The sequence below is a fragment of the Mauremys reevesii genome, linkage group 7 (assembly GCF_016161935.1).
Source record: "Mauremys reevesii isolate NIE-2019 linkage group 7, ASM1616193v1, whole genome shotgun sequence".
Lineage (NCBI taxonomy): Eukaryota > Metazoa > Chordata > Testudines > Geoemydidae > Mauremys > Mauremys reevesii.
Window position 1 is genome coordinate 69,733,261 of NC_052629.1, and position 16,957 is coordinate 69,750,217.

Genomic DNA, 16,957 nt, shown 5'->3' on the forward strand with positions numbered 1-16,957 from the left:
GACTAGATGGGAACTGGAGCTAGGGGAGGTGCTGGCACCACCTGACAAAAGTCACAGATTGCGGAGGCACCCTGGGAAAGAGGGTTTGGCAGCTGCAGTTAGTGATGACTTTGTGGGGTTTGTTAGGAGCTCCAGTGAGGGGAAGGACTTGGAGAGAAGAAAAGTGTCTCAGGCAGGGGAGCTGAAAGGGCATGGGGGGGGCATCCAGACTGGGTGCTTGCTTCCTTCGTTGGAGCCCAGAGCAGCCGACAGTGGGTGGGTGAAATCTGCTGTTCACACCACTGCATCAAGGGTGGAGGCTTGCACAGGCCCTCTAAAGAGAGGCCGTGACCCAGAGAGAGACTAGGACTGTGTGCTTGATCTGGTCTTCTGGTACTCTGAAGAGGAGTGGCTTCAGCTGAGCCAGAGAGCCAACCACAGAACATGGGCAAAGCCGCTCCAAACCAGCACAGCAGCAGGGAAAGCGAGGTGGCCTCTGCATTCCCACGGTGGTACGGTCAGACCCAGCCACACTGAACTACTTTGTCTCAAATGATTAGTTTGAGTAGCTTCTGATTACATCAGGTTGACTGGGTTCTGCTATAGCAAGAATAGCCTGTGGTTATTCCATGGCGGACACGAAGGGAACGGACGTACTGAGGGCCGCCTGTGTGAGTCCCAGAAATGGTTACTGTGTGAAAATGGATAAGGCACTTGAAGCTGAAGGAGGTTTCTCCCTCTCCTCAGCAGAGTCTCCACCCCTCTGTGGCACATGCAGCCGTTGTGCATGTGGAAATGCCAGCAAGCATGTACTGTGTTTCTAGCTGTCTGCTAACTGAACTGAGCCGCTGAAAATGAAGAGGCACCAACACCATGTGCCCAGCCAGCAGATCGCTGGCTCTTGGGCCATGCTTTGGGAACCTCTGCTCTGAGATGACAGCATCAAAGGGCAGGGGACACCTCATTTGTCAGTTTTTAAACAGCTTCATACTTATCCATTGGGAAAGGCAGGGTTTGCTCCCTCTGCACATGTGCAGATTCCTTATGACCCAGTGGAAGCAAGAGTGATCTGTACAACCAACCTGCTTCTGCTGTGGTGCCAGGCCCCACCAGCTCCTCCTAGACTCTGCACAGCACAGTGCGTAGGTGCCACGCCTCTAGCTGCTCCCGCTATGGCAGCTGTCCTCAAAGGGCACATCCCCAGGGTGGCCGGGCAAGGTAGTGTAAGTTCATGGAGGCTCTGCCTCTATTAAGAGTTGGGTGTGGGTGGAGGAGGGGGAATCCAGAAGAGCCCAGGTCTGGTTCCCTACCAGCCCACCCAGTCTATAGCACCATGGACCTGAAACCCTGCAGGGACCCCCAGGAAGGGGCTTCCATTAGTTCATGGGGGAAGGCTTGGTGTAGTTTCTCCTTAATGCCCCCTCCCAGGGTGGGTGAGGAGAGAGCCATGGAAATGGACAGTTCTGCAAGGGATCCTGGGAGCTAGGCCACTGGCACTGTGTTCTCGAAAGAATTCCAGAGCATCTGAATTGCAAACATGTAGGCGGAAGATGGCTCAGTCACATGTTGGGGCCCCCATCCCTTGACTTTGCTTAGATGACACTTCCCCTTCTATTACTGGGCCCTCACCAAGAACTGGCGTCTCATAAACAGCAGCCCCCTTGCGGACTCTCCTCTTTCACAAAGTGGGTTTGATTTGGACCCTTTAGACACGGTTGCTGGTCTTTTCCCCACATTCTCATCTTGTGCGTGCAATAACCAGACAGATGGAAACCTCTAACAGGACTGCTCCAACTTTCATTTTATTGTTGAAAATGGAATTCGGAGGCGGAGAGGCGGGTGCACAAAAGAGGGCAATTTGTTGCAAAAGGAAAAAAAAGGGATTCTTTGGATGTACATTGGCAAAGGAATTCCTACCCGAGTGGAAATGACTTAAGCAGTAAAGCGGACAGGCTGAATGCTCCACTGTGGTGGACATGCTTGGCTTTTCATCTGTAAGGTCTACTTCATGGATTATCCCACATACAAAACAAAAAGGTGTGTTATATATATATATATTTATTTGTGTGTGTATATGTGTGTGTTATATAACACACACACACACACACCCTACATCCCTACAACTCCTGATCTCTAAGGGGTTCAATTACCTGGCCATGCACATATCTGCAGTATAAAAATGTATTGCCGGCTGAGACAGTACTTTCCTGACTGGTGGCTGGTGAGACTGGCCATGTGATAAATAAATGGGTGAGATGCCTCAAAATGAAATCTGACCGCTCACACCTGTGGGTGTATCTGTGTTCTCAGCCAAGCACTGAGAAGCTGCGCTGCTTTGCCTGGGTCCCTGGCAGCTTCCTACAGCTGTGCCACCTGGCTGCCTATGCTTTAAACAGGGCTTTTGTGCCAGGGAGGGGCAAGGACAGTTATCACACCGAGGGGAGGGGGGAAGGGGCAGATTGACATATGCTCAGTTCTGCTGCCCAGGAGCCAGTCAAACTGAATGTCACAGGTTCCTGTTTCCCAGTGGGTCTTCCAATGAGCAGTTTCGGTTGCTTTACCAAAAAAAAAAAAAAAAAGACAGTCAAAATTCACCATACGATAGTTAGACAAGTCTTCACAGAGGTCCATCTGTCTTTCTCTCTCCTGCAGGGCGTACGCTGTTGTAGGGCTAAAGGTCTCCTTTCGTCAGGCTAAGGTCGAGTCCCTGGTTGGTGGCAGGTGGCCCTTCATACGGGCCTGTCCACGGCATATTGGCAGGGGCTCAGGTTGGAAGCTGCCGTCTGAACCGCCGGGTAGGTAAAGTTGGCGTGCTGCTTGGCCTTCAGCCTCAAGCTGGCCAGGCTAGAGTTGCACGTGTCCCTGTACATGTAGGGGCTGGCGGTGGAGGCATAAGGGCAGGCACTGGATGAAACGGCAGAGTTGAGGCTTGGGCTGTTGAGGTTGTTGATGTTTCCCAGGTTGTTGAGGCTGGATCCTGGCACGCCAGTCACTGCTGAGGGGACCATGGAGGAAGGCATGGTCATGGAAGCAATGGAACTGGGAGGGGAGAACATGGGCTGGGAGGAGAGGGGGCTGACATTCATGGAGTTGAAGAAGGGGAAGCTCTTGGCTGACAAGGGGCTGGTAGCAAGCCCTTTGGTAGCCCAATTGTTATACGAATAGCCGGAATACATGTCATCATAAGGCTGCATCAGTCCATTGAACTGAGCTCCAAAACTGTTCTTACAAAGCTCTGCCTGCTGGTTCCTTTCTCGTTTCCTCCACTTGGCTCTGCGGTTCTTAAACCAGACCTGCAAGGGAAGGGAAGAGGGGGAAGGTCATTCCAGTTATTAATGGGGAAGCCTCTGCCTTTGTCAGTCATCCCTCCTTGTACCAACATGGACGTCAGGACAACTGAGCACATCTGGAAAAGGACAGGCTGAGGTGAGCGAGGGGCTTGTAACTAGGAGTGATTAGATAGAATTAACCAAAGAAAATTTTGGCTGAATAGCAGGAAATGTTACTTAACAGGCGTATGGTAGGCTGTGGCATGGTCTCCCAAGAGGAGCTGGTGGAGGCCCCCTCACATAGCGCCCCTAAAACCAGAACAGAGCACTAGAGCATGCAGTACAGGGAGAATCCTGGGACTGTGTAGGTGACTTAGCAGGTCCTTTCACATTCTAATGTCCATGATTTGCAGTATTAATGTAGTGCCGTACATTTGTGTACATACCCGGTTTCCACAGCTATCAGAGAGAGACTGGACCCTACAGGAGTGGAAAATTCAGCAGACTCCCTTGACATCCCCCTTCTGGTCTCTGTTAGTTTACTCTGGTTCTCTGTCGCTAGTGGCGATCACCTGGAGATTCTCCATGGTGATTTCCACCAGGGCAGGGGACCTCAAGCTGGGCTGGACCACAACTTACTAGACAGAGTGCCTCACAGACCCCCCCCTCAATGACCATTTGCAATCATGTGACCCACCTGGCCTTCCATTTTCGATCACACAACAAATACAGCAGTTGCTTACATAGGAAAATATTAGGAAAATACTTTGTGTATTTTTAACTGTGATCTAGCAGCTAGGAGCCGGTATCGTATGACTTTGTAGATCTTCATAGACCATGAGCAAGTGCTCTGAGGTGCACGGTTTGAGAACTGCTGCACTAGGGGAATTCACTTTTTGTCTGTATCTCAAAATCAGCTTGATTTTGTGTTATTAATCTTTTGTATTAATTAGAAGATGATGAAAGATTAGTTTTGCTAGGTTCTTCAAAGACAAATAACAAATGTAAAAATAATCCCACAGGAAATAAATCCAAATGTTGACTGAAGACTATTAATGAGACACTGTCAAAAACCCTATTTGAAACTAGTTTTTTCTTAAGTTACTAGTAATACCTCAGTTTAAAAATATAATTAGTTTTGCCATTGATGCACTTTGTTTTGTCTTGGCATTTCTGTCAGCTTGGATGGTGAAATGACTGATCCGTTTCACTCCTGGGTTCTTATGCTGTAGCCCAGTGTAGTTGCTTAGTATGGATTTAAACTACTTGACAAGTTCCCTCTCTGAGAATCGTAATTCCACCACTGCCTACTCCAAGCATTCAAAAATCACGAGTCAGAACCCAAAACATAGAATCATAGAATATCAGGGTTCGAAGGGACCTCAGGAGGTCATCTAGGCCAACCCCCTGCTCAAAGCAGGACCAATTCCCAACATCATGTGTCTTAAATTATAATTTTGAAAAACTGTCACTTTGTTTTGTTTTTTGCCTGCCATCTGACTTCCTCCCCACCCCACCTTAGGGGGAAGCCACACATTTCCAACTTGTGTGGGATCAGGTTGGGTTCAAAATTCAATCACAGAAATGCAACTTCCCTGTTTGCAAATACCACCTACCCTCTTGTATCCCTTGGGGCCATTCTAGCCCTCTCTACCTCTTCCCTAACTAGACAGGGTAGGCAGCTGCCCTAAGCACATGCTCCCTTTTCTCGTATGTTTGGAACTGGAGAAAGAGGGTCAGTCTCCAGGGGAACCTAGTGTGATAGAGTTCTGTAGTTCCCCCATATTGACCCTGAGAGAAGTGTAATCGGGTACGGGTCACTTGCCAGAATTATCTGGTGTAGCTCACTTAATAATTTCCCTGCTATTGCAGGGGCCTTGGGCGTTGGTGCACCTCGGTGTCTCCTGTTCTCTGCCTGTGGCACACAATAGTCTAGTCTCCTGTGGGCTGTAATACTTTGGTCTAATTTCGGTTGTTGGGTTTAGCATGTGGGTGGTAGAGGTGGCCTGTGATGCACAGGCAGTCGGTAGCTGATCTGGGGGGCCCTTCTGGCCTTCAACTCTATGACTGTATTTAAGTTCGGGGTGATTCTGAGGGCTCAGAGATGGATGCTGGGGGTAGGCTGCTACCACACAAACTATACAGCCTCAGCATGTAACACTGGCCTCTCAGTCTGCTCAATATAGAACTCTTTCCTACAACTCTGGCTGTCTGCAGCATCCCCTTCAGTTTCCTACACATCATGCTCTCTCACTCTGCCCCCCGTAGGCCCTTTCACCCTCAGTCTGCCTCACGCTATCCACGTGTCCTTTGACTCCTAATATCGCTTCTTGTCCTGTTCCTTAGCTCCCTCTCTGCTGCCCCCACTGCCCCATTCCCAGCACCTCCACAGCTTCCTGGCTCTTACCCTTAGTCACCATGTGAGGCCAGGCATGTCTACACTGCAGTTAGACACATGCGGCTGGCCCATGCCAGCTGACTCAGGCTCGGGCTAAGGGGCTGTTTAATTGTGGTGTAGACATGCAGGCTCAGGCCTGCGAGGTGGGAGGATCCCAGATCTTGGGATGCAGTCTGAGCAGGAAGTTCTACACCACAATTAAATATCCCCTCAGCCTGAGCCGGTGTCAGCTGGTGCATACACTAAAGGGCCACCATCTTCCCTCAGAACATGGCTTCAGCCCCATTGGTAATAGCTAGAAATGGTGTCCATCTTTGCAGTGGGCAATCTCATACCCATATACACACTCACAAGGGGCATGTCAGCCAACTTGTTGAGGGCAGCATGACGGGGTGACAGAGGCCCTTCCGGATAAGGGTACAGATTTGTGAGAGGAAGTCAGAAATGGGAAATTCATACAAACCCTTTTTAGAAAAAACCTAACCACCTAAATGTCATGAGACTCATGCTAGAATCATGAGAGTTGGCAGGATTTCCCTTTAAAATGTGACACCCCTGCTTTTCTGGGAACTAATACTCACCAGGACAGAGAAACCTGAAGCCTGCACCAGAGGAAAGGGCCACATCAGGACAGGAAGAGTAAAGAGGAGGGGAACGGTAGGAAGGGAGGGGGATAGACAAGGGAAAGGCAGGAACACGGGGCATAGGCAGGGTAAGAGTCCAGGGGATGAGAACATACAGAGGGAGATGAAGCAGGGGCATCGATAAGGGTTGTGTTAATCTGTAGTCCCAGCTGAGATCAGAGCCCTGCCATTAGCTACACTTAGCGAGACAGGCCTGCCCCAAAGAGCTGGCAGTCCAAATAGACAAGCTAGAGGTTGAAGGGCAGAGAATGAAGGCCGGAGAAGAGAAGTAACCAGCCCATGGTTGCACAATGGGCCAGTAACAGAGCAAGTTATAGAGCCCAGGTGTCTTGTCTCCCAGGCAGGGCTTAACGTGCATCTGGTGGAAAGGGGGTGCAGACCCACAAATGAAATTTCAGGTACATCTGCACTATCATGCAGTAGTGTAGATGCTTCCTACCATGACAGAAGGGGTTTTCCCATCAATGTAGTTAATCTGCCACTCCAAGAGGCAGTAGCTATGTGGATGGAAAAGTTTTTTCCAACATGCTAGCTGTGTCTACACCAGGGGCTAGGTTTGGCTAATTTTTAGGGGTAGACCCAGCCTTCTACAACTACAACTCCAGCCATGTCACTGAGAGGTGCACATGTCTGCCTGGGAAAACCCGCACTGACTGGCTACATTCCCCATTGCCCCACCTCCTGGGCAAGAGCAGCCAATCAGAGCTGCTGCAGTAAGCGGGCAGAGCTGACACATTCTTACAGGAGGGGAGCAGGGAGCAGAAATTGACCAGCAGCTCAGGATGGCTCCACTCCCCCATCTCCCAACCTCCTCCTCTCTCTGCAACATCCAGCCTGAGAAAGGAGAAAGAGGTGAAGAACCCCAGGAGGAGCAGAGCTGAGGCTGGGAAGGAGAACTGAGGGGGAACTGGACAGAATTTGGAGGTTGGGAGGACAGACATGCTGGGCATGGGCCAGGTAGATGTGGGGATGAGAGCTCCTTCAGCGGCAGCCAAAATCCCCTTACCCAATACATTCAGGAGCACTGGAAACACTAAATGTGTGTGTCTCACACTCACAGAGCATGGGCAGGGAGAGTTCTGCAGTCAAAAAACAGACTGAAAAACAGACTTTTTTTTTAAATCATGAGTTTTGGATCAATCTCCTGATTTTCTAATGTCCAACTCATGATTGTTGAACCTTTGGGGTTGGCCTCTGCGCCTTCCCTCCTCCCTACTCCATCCCTGCAACACCTGGTCTGGGAAAGGGGAGAGGGGACTCTGCTGCAGTCCCCACACCACAGGCCTGTGAGATAGGGGTGAAGGGCTCCAGGGAGCTGCAGGAGGAGCGGAGATGAGGCTGGTGGGGCAGCATTGCTGTGGGACAGGAGGACTGGCAGATGTGATGTCACTTCCATTTGTGTAGGAAATGACAGACTGTCCCCCCACACACACACTTTTTCCAGCCTGCTGCCAGGTCCATGCTCTGGCCACTGGGCAATGCTGTCCCAAGGCAGAGGAACCATTGAGACACAGTGGAATGGACAGGGAAGAGGAATGGGGGATGAGCACTGAGGGGGAGGAGGGGTGGACAAGGCCTGGGATAGGGATGAAAGCAAAAGAGGGGATTGGCAGTGGTGGGGAGACAGGGGATCAGGAGGGGGTGGCGGAGGAAGAGGGGTATTTCCTGAACTGAGTAATGGCTTCTCCTCTGTATTGGGTGAAAGTTCTTCCCCAGGGCCCTCTGACCCGGAGCAGCCCAGGGAGACTTATCTTCCCTGGGGATCAGAGCACAGGAGAGAGGTCTGTTTTTATATGGAACTGGAGGAAGATGGGCAGTTCTCTGCCTGGGAAGGAGCCTGCCATCAAATCAATCATTCCCAAGGAAATCAAGTGAGATTTCCCTCTCAAACACCTGCCAGAATGATCGTTCTTGTGAACTTGCACTGAATCCAAGATGGCAGCCTGCAACGTGTCTGCAGCTGGGGCCTGTTGGGCACTGAGAGCAGGGTTGGGTGGAATTGATGTGCTGCAGAAGCCTCTAGTGCCCTTGGCTCTCTGTTAAAGGCAGGTTCTGGGTTGGTTTGGTGGCTTGCTGCAGAGCTGGTCTTGGGACCCTTCCTCCCCCAAGCTGTGGCTGTGTTCAGAGACTGTGGAGCAGGAGATTGGCGGCCGTACCCGGACCCGTGCCTCCGTCAGGTTGGTCCAGACTGCTATCTCCTCCCTGGTGCTCATGTCTGGGTAGCGGTTCCTCTGGAAGGTGGCTTCCAGTTCCTGGAGCTGCTGGCTGGTAAAGTGAGTCCGCTGCCTCCGTTGCTTCTTCTTCAGAGAGCCATCTTCGGGGTTGGAGTCATCGGTCTGGTTCTGCTGGGACTTCTCTGTGTCTGTGAAATGCAAAGGCAGGTAACCCATCACAACGCAGCCCTGGGACTCTGGCACACGCCTCGCTTCCCAGGACAGCAACTTCCCCAAAGCTCAGTGGCTTGGGATGCAACTCTTTCTCATTACCCTGGTGCTACCTGCTCCAGGCTTCCAGCCTGCATCTCGGAGTCCCAGGACTCCAGGGCACCTCATTCCTGGTGCATGTAATCCAGGAATACATGAAAGTCACCTGCCTTCCTTCCCTAATGCAGCCAGCTATGGTAACTATGTAGGGCTTCAGGAGCAGGCACCATCCTATTAGACTAAACTCTTCTCTCATCAGCCCAGCCTTACAGCCCCACCCATCTCTAAGTGCAGAGGCGGCTCCAGGCCCCAACACGCCAAGCGCGTGCTTGGGGCGGCAAGCCGCAGGGGGTGCTCTGCCGGCGCCGCGAGGGCGGCAGGCAGGCTGCCTTCGGCGGCTTGCCTGCGGAGAGTCTGCTGGTCCCGCAGCTTCAGTGGACCTCCCGCAGGTGTGCCTGCAGGGGGTATGCTGGTCCCGCGGCTTTGGAGGACCTCCCGCAGGCGTGCCTGCGGAGGGTACGCTGGTCCCGTGGCTTCGAAGGACCTCCCGCAGGCATGCCTGCAGGAGATCCACCGAAGCCGCGGGACCAGCAGACCCGCCGCAGGCAAGCCGCCGAAGGCAGCCTGCCTGCCGTGCTTGGGGCGGCCAAATGCCTAGAGCCGCTCCTGTCTAGGTGTAAGAGGAGCCAAAAATCTATTCCTTGTTTACACACAACTTGCACTGTTTTAAACTGATGGGTGGACTCTTGTTTCCATTTGAGTAGTTTATTGTAATGTAGCACTAAATTGATATAAGCCTGGGTTGAATAGATTTAAAAGTGTTCACTTAGTGTTTCTTATGCTTGCTTAACTAAAGCAATTTTCAATCACAACGTTTAGCAAACCGGGTGCAATTTTACATCCAGACAAGGCCCCAGAGACTACAAATACAAAGTCCACAGATCAGGAAGAATGCCAACGGAGAAAGAAAATGGACAAAGGAGTCGGTGGGAGCCACATGGGAGAAACGTTAGTCACGTCATTTATTGCGTTTCTGGAAAGCACCCGGGTACCGGGGTAATGGCTGCTGTATAAGAGCCAGGATAGAATAGAACTGTCAAGCCCGGGCTTGAGGGAACAGCAGAGACAAGAGAGGAGGGGAGCCAATCTGCCAGGATCACAAACTGAGGCTCCTACAGTAAGTGGAAGCCACAGATGAAAGTAATGACTTTCCAGGACACTCGGTTCAATTTTATTTCGATTTAACAGGCACGTACATACACGATGGATATGACAGCTTGGCCTGTCTTGAATTTTTGTCATGGAAAATGGCCAGGTTACGAAAGATGCCCCCACCCCATTGCCATGTCCCTACAAGTGAATACTCTTTCCCTATTCTCTACTCAGTTGCCATCTAGAAATCCCTTCTACTGGATTTGTAGACTTCAAGGTCAGAAGGGACCACTGTGATCATCTAGTCTGACCTTCTGTATAACGCAGGTCAGAGAACTTCCCCAAAATAATCCCTAGAGCAGCTCTTTTAGAAAAACATCCAGCCCTGATTTTAAAATTGTTAGTGATGGAGAATCCACCACAACCCTTGGTAAATTGTTCCCGTGGTTAATTACTCTCCCTGTTAAAAATGTACACCTTATTTCCTCTCTGAATTTGTCTAGCTTCAACTTCCAGCCACTGGATCGTGTTAAACCTTCCTCTGCTAGACTGAAGAGATCATTAGAAGTACCTACATGGAGAAAAAATATTTAATAGACTGTAATCAAGTCACCCCTTTAACTTCCTGTTTGTTAAGCTAAATAGGTTAAGCTCCTTGAGTCTGTCACTATCAGGCAGTTTTCTAATCGTTTAGTCATTCTTGAGGCTCTTCTCTGAGCCCTCTCAAATTTATCAACATTCTTCTTGAATTGTGGGCACCCAAACTGGATACAATATTCCAGCAGTGGTTGCACCAGTGCCAAATATAGATATAAAATAACCTCTCTGCTCCTACTCCAGATTCCCCTGTTTATGCATCCCAGGATCGCATTTGCTCTTTTGGCCACAATGTCCCATTGGGAGCTCATGTTTAGCTAATTATCCACCACAACCCCCAAATCTTTTTCAGAGTCACTGCTTCTCAGGACAGTGGCCTACATTCTTTGGTCCTAGATGTATACCTTTGCATTTAGCTGTAAACCCTAGTATTCCCACTCATGTTCAGTGAAGATAAATCAGTACAAACCAAAATATTTTCAAATTGTAAATCTCTTCATAATACAAGCCTTGAAGACAAAAACAACCCCAGCAACCATATTCTTCCCTGCATTGAATCCAGTGGGACTACGTGCCCTGTGAATCGGGACAGAATTTGAGCACAAAATTGCCTCTGTTGAGAGACAACCAAGTGTTTTAATCATGTGCAGGGATAATCCACCTCATGGAGTAACAGTGTGAGGAGGAAAAAGCAGCATGCATTAAAAATCTTCTAGTATGAGCAAAGATCTAGAGAGATCGCATAACCAATTAATAAGTATTGGAGAGTACTGGAAGTCAGCAATCGCTAGTTAGAGATCTTTGATTTGCAGGACGCATTTTAAGAGGTTCAGTGCATGACACATGTTTATGGGCACCAGAGGGGAAAGTTGATGGCAGAAGAACACGATGCAGAAAAAGAGGATCCTTGATGGACGGGGTGGTATCCTGCATGGATCAAAAGGACAATCCATCCACCAAGAGATTAGCAGAGAGGATCATTCAGAATAGGCTACCATATTTGCAGATCTCCAATAATGGAGAGGCCAATAAGAAGAAGATGAGCAATAAAGATAATATTCAGTTACAGGCTGGAGAAAGATATTTTGGGGGTGGGGAATAAATTGAAGCCCCTCCCCCCCCTTTTGTTTTTTAAATGGAAATTTTTCAACCAATCCTAACCATAACTGATCACAACACAATTGAATTGGGGGAGGAATCATAACAAAAACTAGCACTGACACTCAACTTCAGGTGGGGAGATTAAAAAATCGATGCAAGTCCAAGCACAACAAACTTGTCAGAGATGTTACTTATCTAAATAGAGCTATAGCGTCCTGTCTACTCACCCAGAAAAATAGGAAGGCTGGAAGAAATACAGGAAGATATAATGGCAAGGTAACAAAGGTTATTCAAATTCAATGACTATCCTTCAGAAAATGGAAATTCAGCCCTAGTGAAGCCAGCGGAATGGAGTATATTAACTATGGCTGGTAAAATATAAGAAAGAAATTAGGAAGGTTTAAGGATGAATTTGAAGGGCAAATAGCCAAAGATACGAACTGCTAACAAGAATTTCTTTAAATATAGCTGCAGCAGGAAACCTGTGAGAAAAATCAGTGGATCTGTTGAATTAGTAGAGCGTAAAGTGTGCAATTAAGGAAGGTAAGGACACTTCGGAGAAATCAAATAATTTATTTGCAGGGCTCTACCACTAAGGGTGGGGTGGGGGGGAGAGAGGGTAAGAGGGACTTATTAAGGAGCCCACTGGTCCAATAGATTCTCTTCTTGCACGGGAACTAAATTGGGTACTCCTCTCTGCCCTTCTTCATTTAAAGAGCAAAAAGGCACATATAATGAAATGGAAAGGGAACTCATGTAAAATTGACCAAGGGAAATACCTTTTTACAAACTGCATATTTAGCCTGCGGAACTCCATGCCACAGGATACCACTGAAGTTAGTAGTGAGTCAAAAAAGGACTGGACACTTATCTGGATAAGCAGGAAAACACCTGCAGTTACATAATTAGGATATAATAAACACTTATGCATCATGTTATAAGCCAACTACTAACTGACAGAGTTTAGGAAGCTTATGCCATAGTAGTTCATTAGTGGGTTCTTTGTCCCTTCCTCTGAAGTGTCTGGTTCTGGCTCTGTTAGAGATGGACTTCGGTCTGACTTGGCAGTTCCCATTTTTCCATTCTCTCTTTGCTTGTCCTCTAACAGTAGTTGTGTTTATGGTGCTATGCATATTCTTGGCTGGTTATATGACAGTAGCACCTAACTGAATCAGGCCATTCTGCTAGGCCCAGTCCCTGTCCCGATCAGCTTCTGCTTTTACTAATCCCCGACCCTTTCCTGTGATATCCCATTGCTGCACAAACAGTAGGGCCGTCTATACGCCATTGCTGTGAAAACCCGCTTCTAATTACTTTTGAGAGCCACAATGGAGGAAAGTATCATTTAGGCTGCAAACAGCCTTTGTCAAGGAGGTTGTTGGAAATCCATGGCCCAGGCTGAAGGAGCAATGTCTGGATGACAGGGAATTAGCTGTGAATACAGCTTATTACTAGCAAAGTGAACTAGTACAGGAAGGAAGAGGAGTCCCATACCCAACCTGAACCTTCCAGGCAAATGTGTCTCAGTGTTAATGTGTGAACTGAGTGCTGGCAAAAGACACCGCATTGATCCCCTGGAATAGGGACGTTCTCTACTGATCAACAGCACAGGCAGTGGCAATACAGGCTTCGCTCATGCTGCCCCACCAGCCGCCTCTTAAGGATGGGAGGTTAGTTCTCTCCATTGCCCATTTAACCCTTGGCCTCTCAACTGCATTTTAGAAGAAGGGGGTGTCACCGAGTGTGGGGGGGGACACAAGGTCCTGCACCCTCAGCTTCCTGCGATTCACCATGACTCTCAGCCAGCCTGTAAAGCAGAAGGTTTATTTAGATGACAGGAACACAGTCCAAGACAGGTTTTGCAGGCACAGACAGCAGGATCCCCCCCAGTTAAGTCCATCTTGGGGTCCCAGGAGCACCACCGCCCCATTGGGAGATCAGAGACCTGTCCGGGTTTCTCTCCATTCCCTAGCCAGCTCCTGCCACTCTCTCACTCCCCAGCGTCTCCTCCCCCAGCCTTTGTTCAGCTTCCGGGGCAGAGGTGTCATCTGGCCTCTAACCCCTTCCTGGGTTCTCACGTTACATGCTCAGGTCTCCTCCCTCCAGGCCAGTCTCCCATCCCCCCCAATGCAGACCATCCTCCCAGGCCAACACTCCCCATTCAGCATTCAAAGACCACATTAAGAACAGTCCCAGTTCATCATGGGGGGGGCATGTCCATAGGCATAGACAGCTGACCATTAGGAAGCAGAGTGAGACCCCCAAATATTCAACATAGGCACCTAACCAAACATCAGCTCACAACAGCCAGACATGGTCTGGCAGTGGAGGAAGGCTCCATGCCCCATCATCAAACCTCAGGCTCAGCCAGCTTCTTCAGCTAATGTTGTTTGAGACTATGAAAAACACTGAAGCTGTGTATTCAAAAGGTGGAGATATGTAGTACCTAAAAATAGACCCACAGGAAACTGCTGTACCCTTGTGACACTCTAAGCACTGCTATAATTATCTAGCTGTGGGGACACTGCCCATTGCCTCAGGGCTCTTTGGAAGCAGATAAATTTCTCTGGCCCCCTTTGAGTTGATGCTCTTTGATAACACATGCTTTTAATGTGTATGTTACAGTTGTGGTTCCAGTGGAAACTATACTCTTATTCCTCTGGTCTGAACCAGTGTCAGAGGAGAGGGACTCAGCCCTTGTGGGCCTCTGAACAGATTAAAAAGGGAATGATGGTAGATGCCACCATTTCTGAGCACGAAAGTAATGGTCTGACTATCCACGAGGAGACAATATTCAGTTTAACCCTCATTTGTTTTATTAGGTCTGAAACCCTTCAAAGAGAGGAGCATGGGTGTAAGAGCCTGCTTGTGAGACTCAATGGCAAAACACCACCAACTTCCAAAGGAATTGATGCTAAGGTAGTAATGACGTGCCGCAATCTGCAGGCTTTGCTCAGAATGCCTACTGAGGGCAGGGGAAGCTTGCAATGCACGGGACATAGAGGGATGGTGTAGACATAGCACACTGCTCATGGGCTAGATCATCCCTAGTCTCATGAAATATCTGACTTTGACACCATCTAAGCACCTTTGAGCAGGGGTGCAAGACTGTCCGGGTAATTGTGTGGAGCCCAAGGAGATAAGGGGAATCTTACAAATCTCAGCATACGTCTGCAGAGCAGCATGCCCAGTGCCCTTGGTGCCCTGTTCGCAGTGCCCCGCTCCCAGAAGACAGAAGCTCTGTACTACCAGCTAATGTTGCAAGTGGCTTCTTGCCATGGGAGCACCATGCTTCAGGGAAAACACCTTCCTTCCCACTCTTGCTGGCCCTGGCTTCCCCTGTGTGGTGCTTGTTGGGAAGGATTTTTGGCATGGCAGAACCAAGAGAGGATCATGCTGTGCAGTTGGAAAGGAAGTAGTGGAGTTCTAGCTTCAGTGCAATTACCGCAGTCTCTTCCCGCTGCAGTGTGGAGAGGCACAGGGGACCCTATGGGAATGAGGGAGCAGGAGGGCTTTCACAGCTGTGTCAGAGACAGAATCAGCCCCCTGGGTGAATAACCCCAGGTAACGAAGCCCCCTTTAGTTCATTCAATGGACAGTTTTTATTTCTAAGTCACTCTGTTGTTTTTGACAGGAGTGGAAACTGACACATACAATAGCTGAGCATTTACTGGTAACCGCAAATAGTGCATAGAGTTATTACATGCGCCTTTCCCCCTCCATTAAACTACTAGAGCCATGGCTGGAATTAGCTGCCTGGTGTAAGGGAAATGTCACTCACAGTCAGTCAGGTCAGTGCAATAAGATGATTTAATGGGACAGAACCCATGAATGGACAGTAACAGCTCCAATCCAAAGCAGGCGACTAGAAGCCAGTACATCCTTAAGGATTTGCCCAGCTAAGGGCTTATCTACATGTGGAAATTTATGGTAGAACCATAGTAACAAGAACAGTTATTTATTCTGAAATAAGAGTGTCCACAGAAGATGTTACCAGTATAGCTATAGCAGTATAGTTATGCCGGTTAACTTCCCCACATAGACCAGCCCCAAGACCTTGCACAACGGGCAAGAGGGAGCACAAGGTTGTCACGGCCTAGTATGACTGTGAATGGAGGCTACACAATGGGACAATTAGGCTTAGGTGCTAAGGGCCTGATTTGTAGTGGTGTTGAGCACCTGCAGCTCCCATTGGAGGGGTCCTGTGGAAAAACATAGTGATTGTGCAATTAGCCAGTATCAAGGTGTACACACCAGGGGGCTGAATTAAGGTTACACAACCAGCCATCATTCTGGCATCTTCTAACACTTGAATCCTTGACTTTGCAACTCTAACATTCTTTTAATGTAGTTTATGTAATTTAACTTTTTTAAAAACTTAAATTGAAAAAAAAAATCCATCATGTGGAACCATACTGCCCCCCCCCATGGGTCATCAGCTGAATGGGATCTAAAGATCCCACACACACACACAAACCTCTTACCATTTGAACTAAGCGCATAAGTGGTAGAAAATACCAGCTTTCACCTGCTAGGTGGACCTGCCACAAAAGGGGATGAAGCCACTTCACCAATGAGTTTCATAACTAAACAGCGAAGGAACTGTGAGACTTGAATAATTGGTTTAGTTCCAGGTTCTGTAGTGGTTAGACCCCTTTCCCCTCCCAGCCTCTCCCTACATTCTTTTGCTCTTCTCCTGCCCTCCCACCCTTCCTCATCTCTGTGCATTTGACTCAGTTAAGCTTCCTCCTCAAGCCTAGCTGGGCACTACATGGAAAGCACAGGAGAGAGTTTCCCTGGCCTCAGAGCTGGGCCCAGTCCCCCAACAACCTGCAGCAGCAATTTCAGAGAAAGTCCTGCTCAGCCTCTATAATGCTGGGCCAGATCATGCTCAGTCATTCTGTGGGCCTGGCCCATATGGCCCAGTCATACACTGGAGAACTGAGGGAATGAAGCATGTCCAGTACTAATGCAGTCTTCAGAGAATTTAGCTACCAGACTCTTACAAGTCTGAGCATATGTGAATGGAGATTTCTCAGGGGCTTATAATTTGGCCCAATTTGGACAAACTTTCACAGGGATGGTAAAAATGCATCCCTGACACCAGGGCAATGCCTCTGCCAAACCTGAACTCCTTGCTCCACAGAACAGAGGTGCTAGAGTTTCCCAACTGTAAAACTTTAATATGGGCAAACAATCCACACTTTATTCTTGGAAATGGCTGAATCTTATTCAGCTTGGAGCAGATCCCCAGCAAGGAAAACTTTAGCCTGAACAATTAAAGCTTGGCAAAGTTCTAAGTAGCTGAAAACAGATTTATAATGGAAAGGGTCAGGCAAGCTTAACTGCAGGTATCACAGCCTGTCATTCCAGACGCAACTGAAGAACTCAGAA

At 48.8% G+C, this 16,957-nt stretch overlaps 1 protein-coding gene across 1 annotated transcript in view; it reads right to left on the bottom strand.

Moving 5' to 3' along the window:
* Positions 1–1,782: 1,782 nt before the first annotated feature.
* Positions 1,783–16,957, bottom strand: part of PITX3 (paired like homeodomain 3) — a 42,994-nt gene continuing 27,819 nt past the window's right edge. The window contains exons 3-4 of the mRNA XM_039482676.1: positions 8,447–8,652; positions 1,783–3,272 (exon numbers count right to left, since the gene is read on the bottom strand). Of these exons, the coding sequence (XP_039338610.1) occupies positions 2,709–3,272; positions 8,447–8,652 (770 nt within the window). The 3' untranslated portion in view covers positions 1,783–2,708. The remainder of the gene's footprint in view (positions 3,273–8,446; positions 8,653–16,957) is intronic.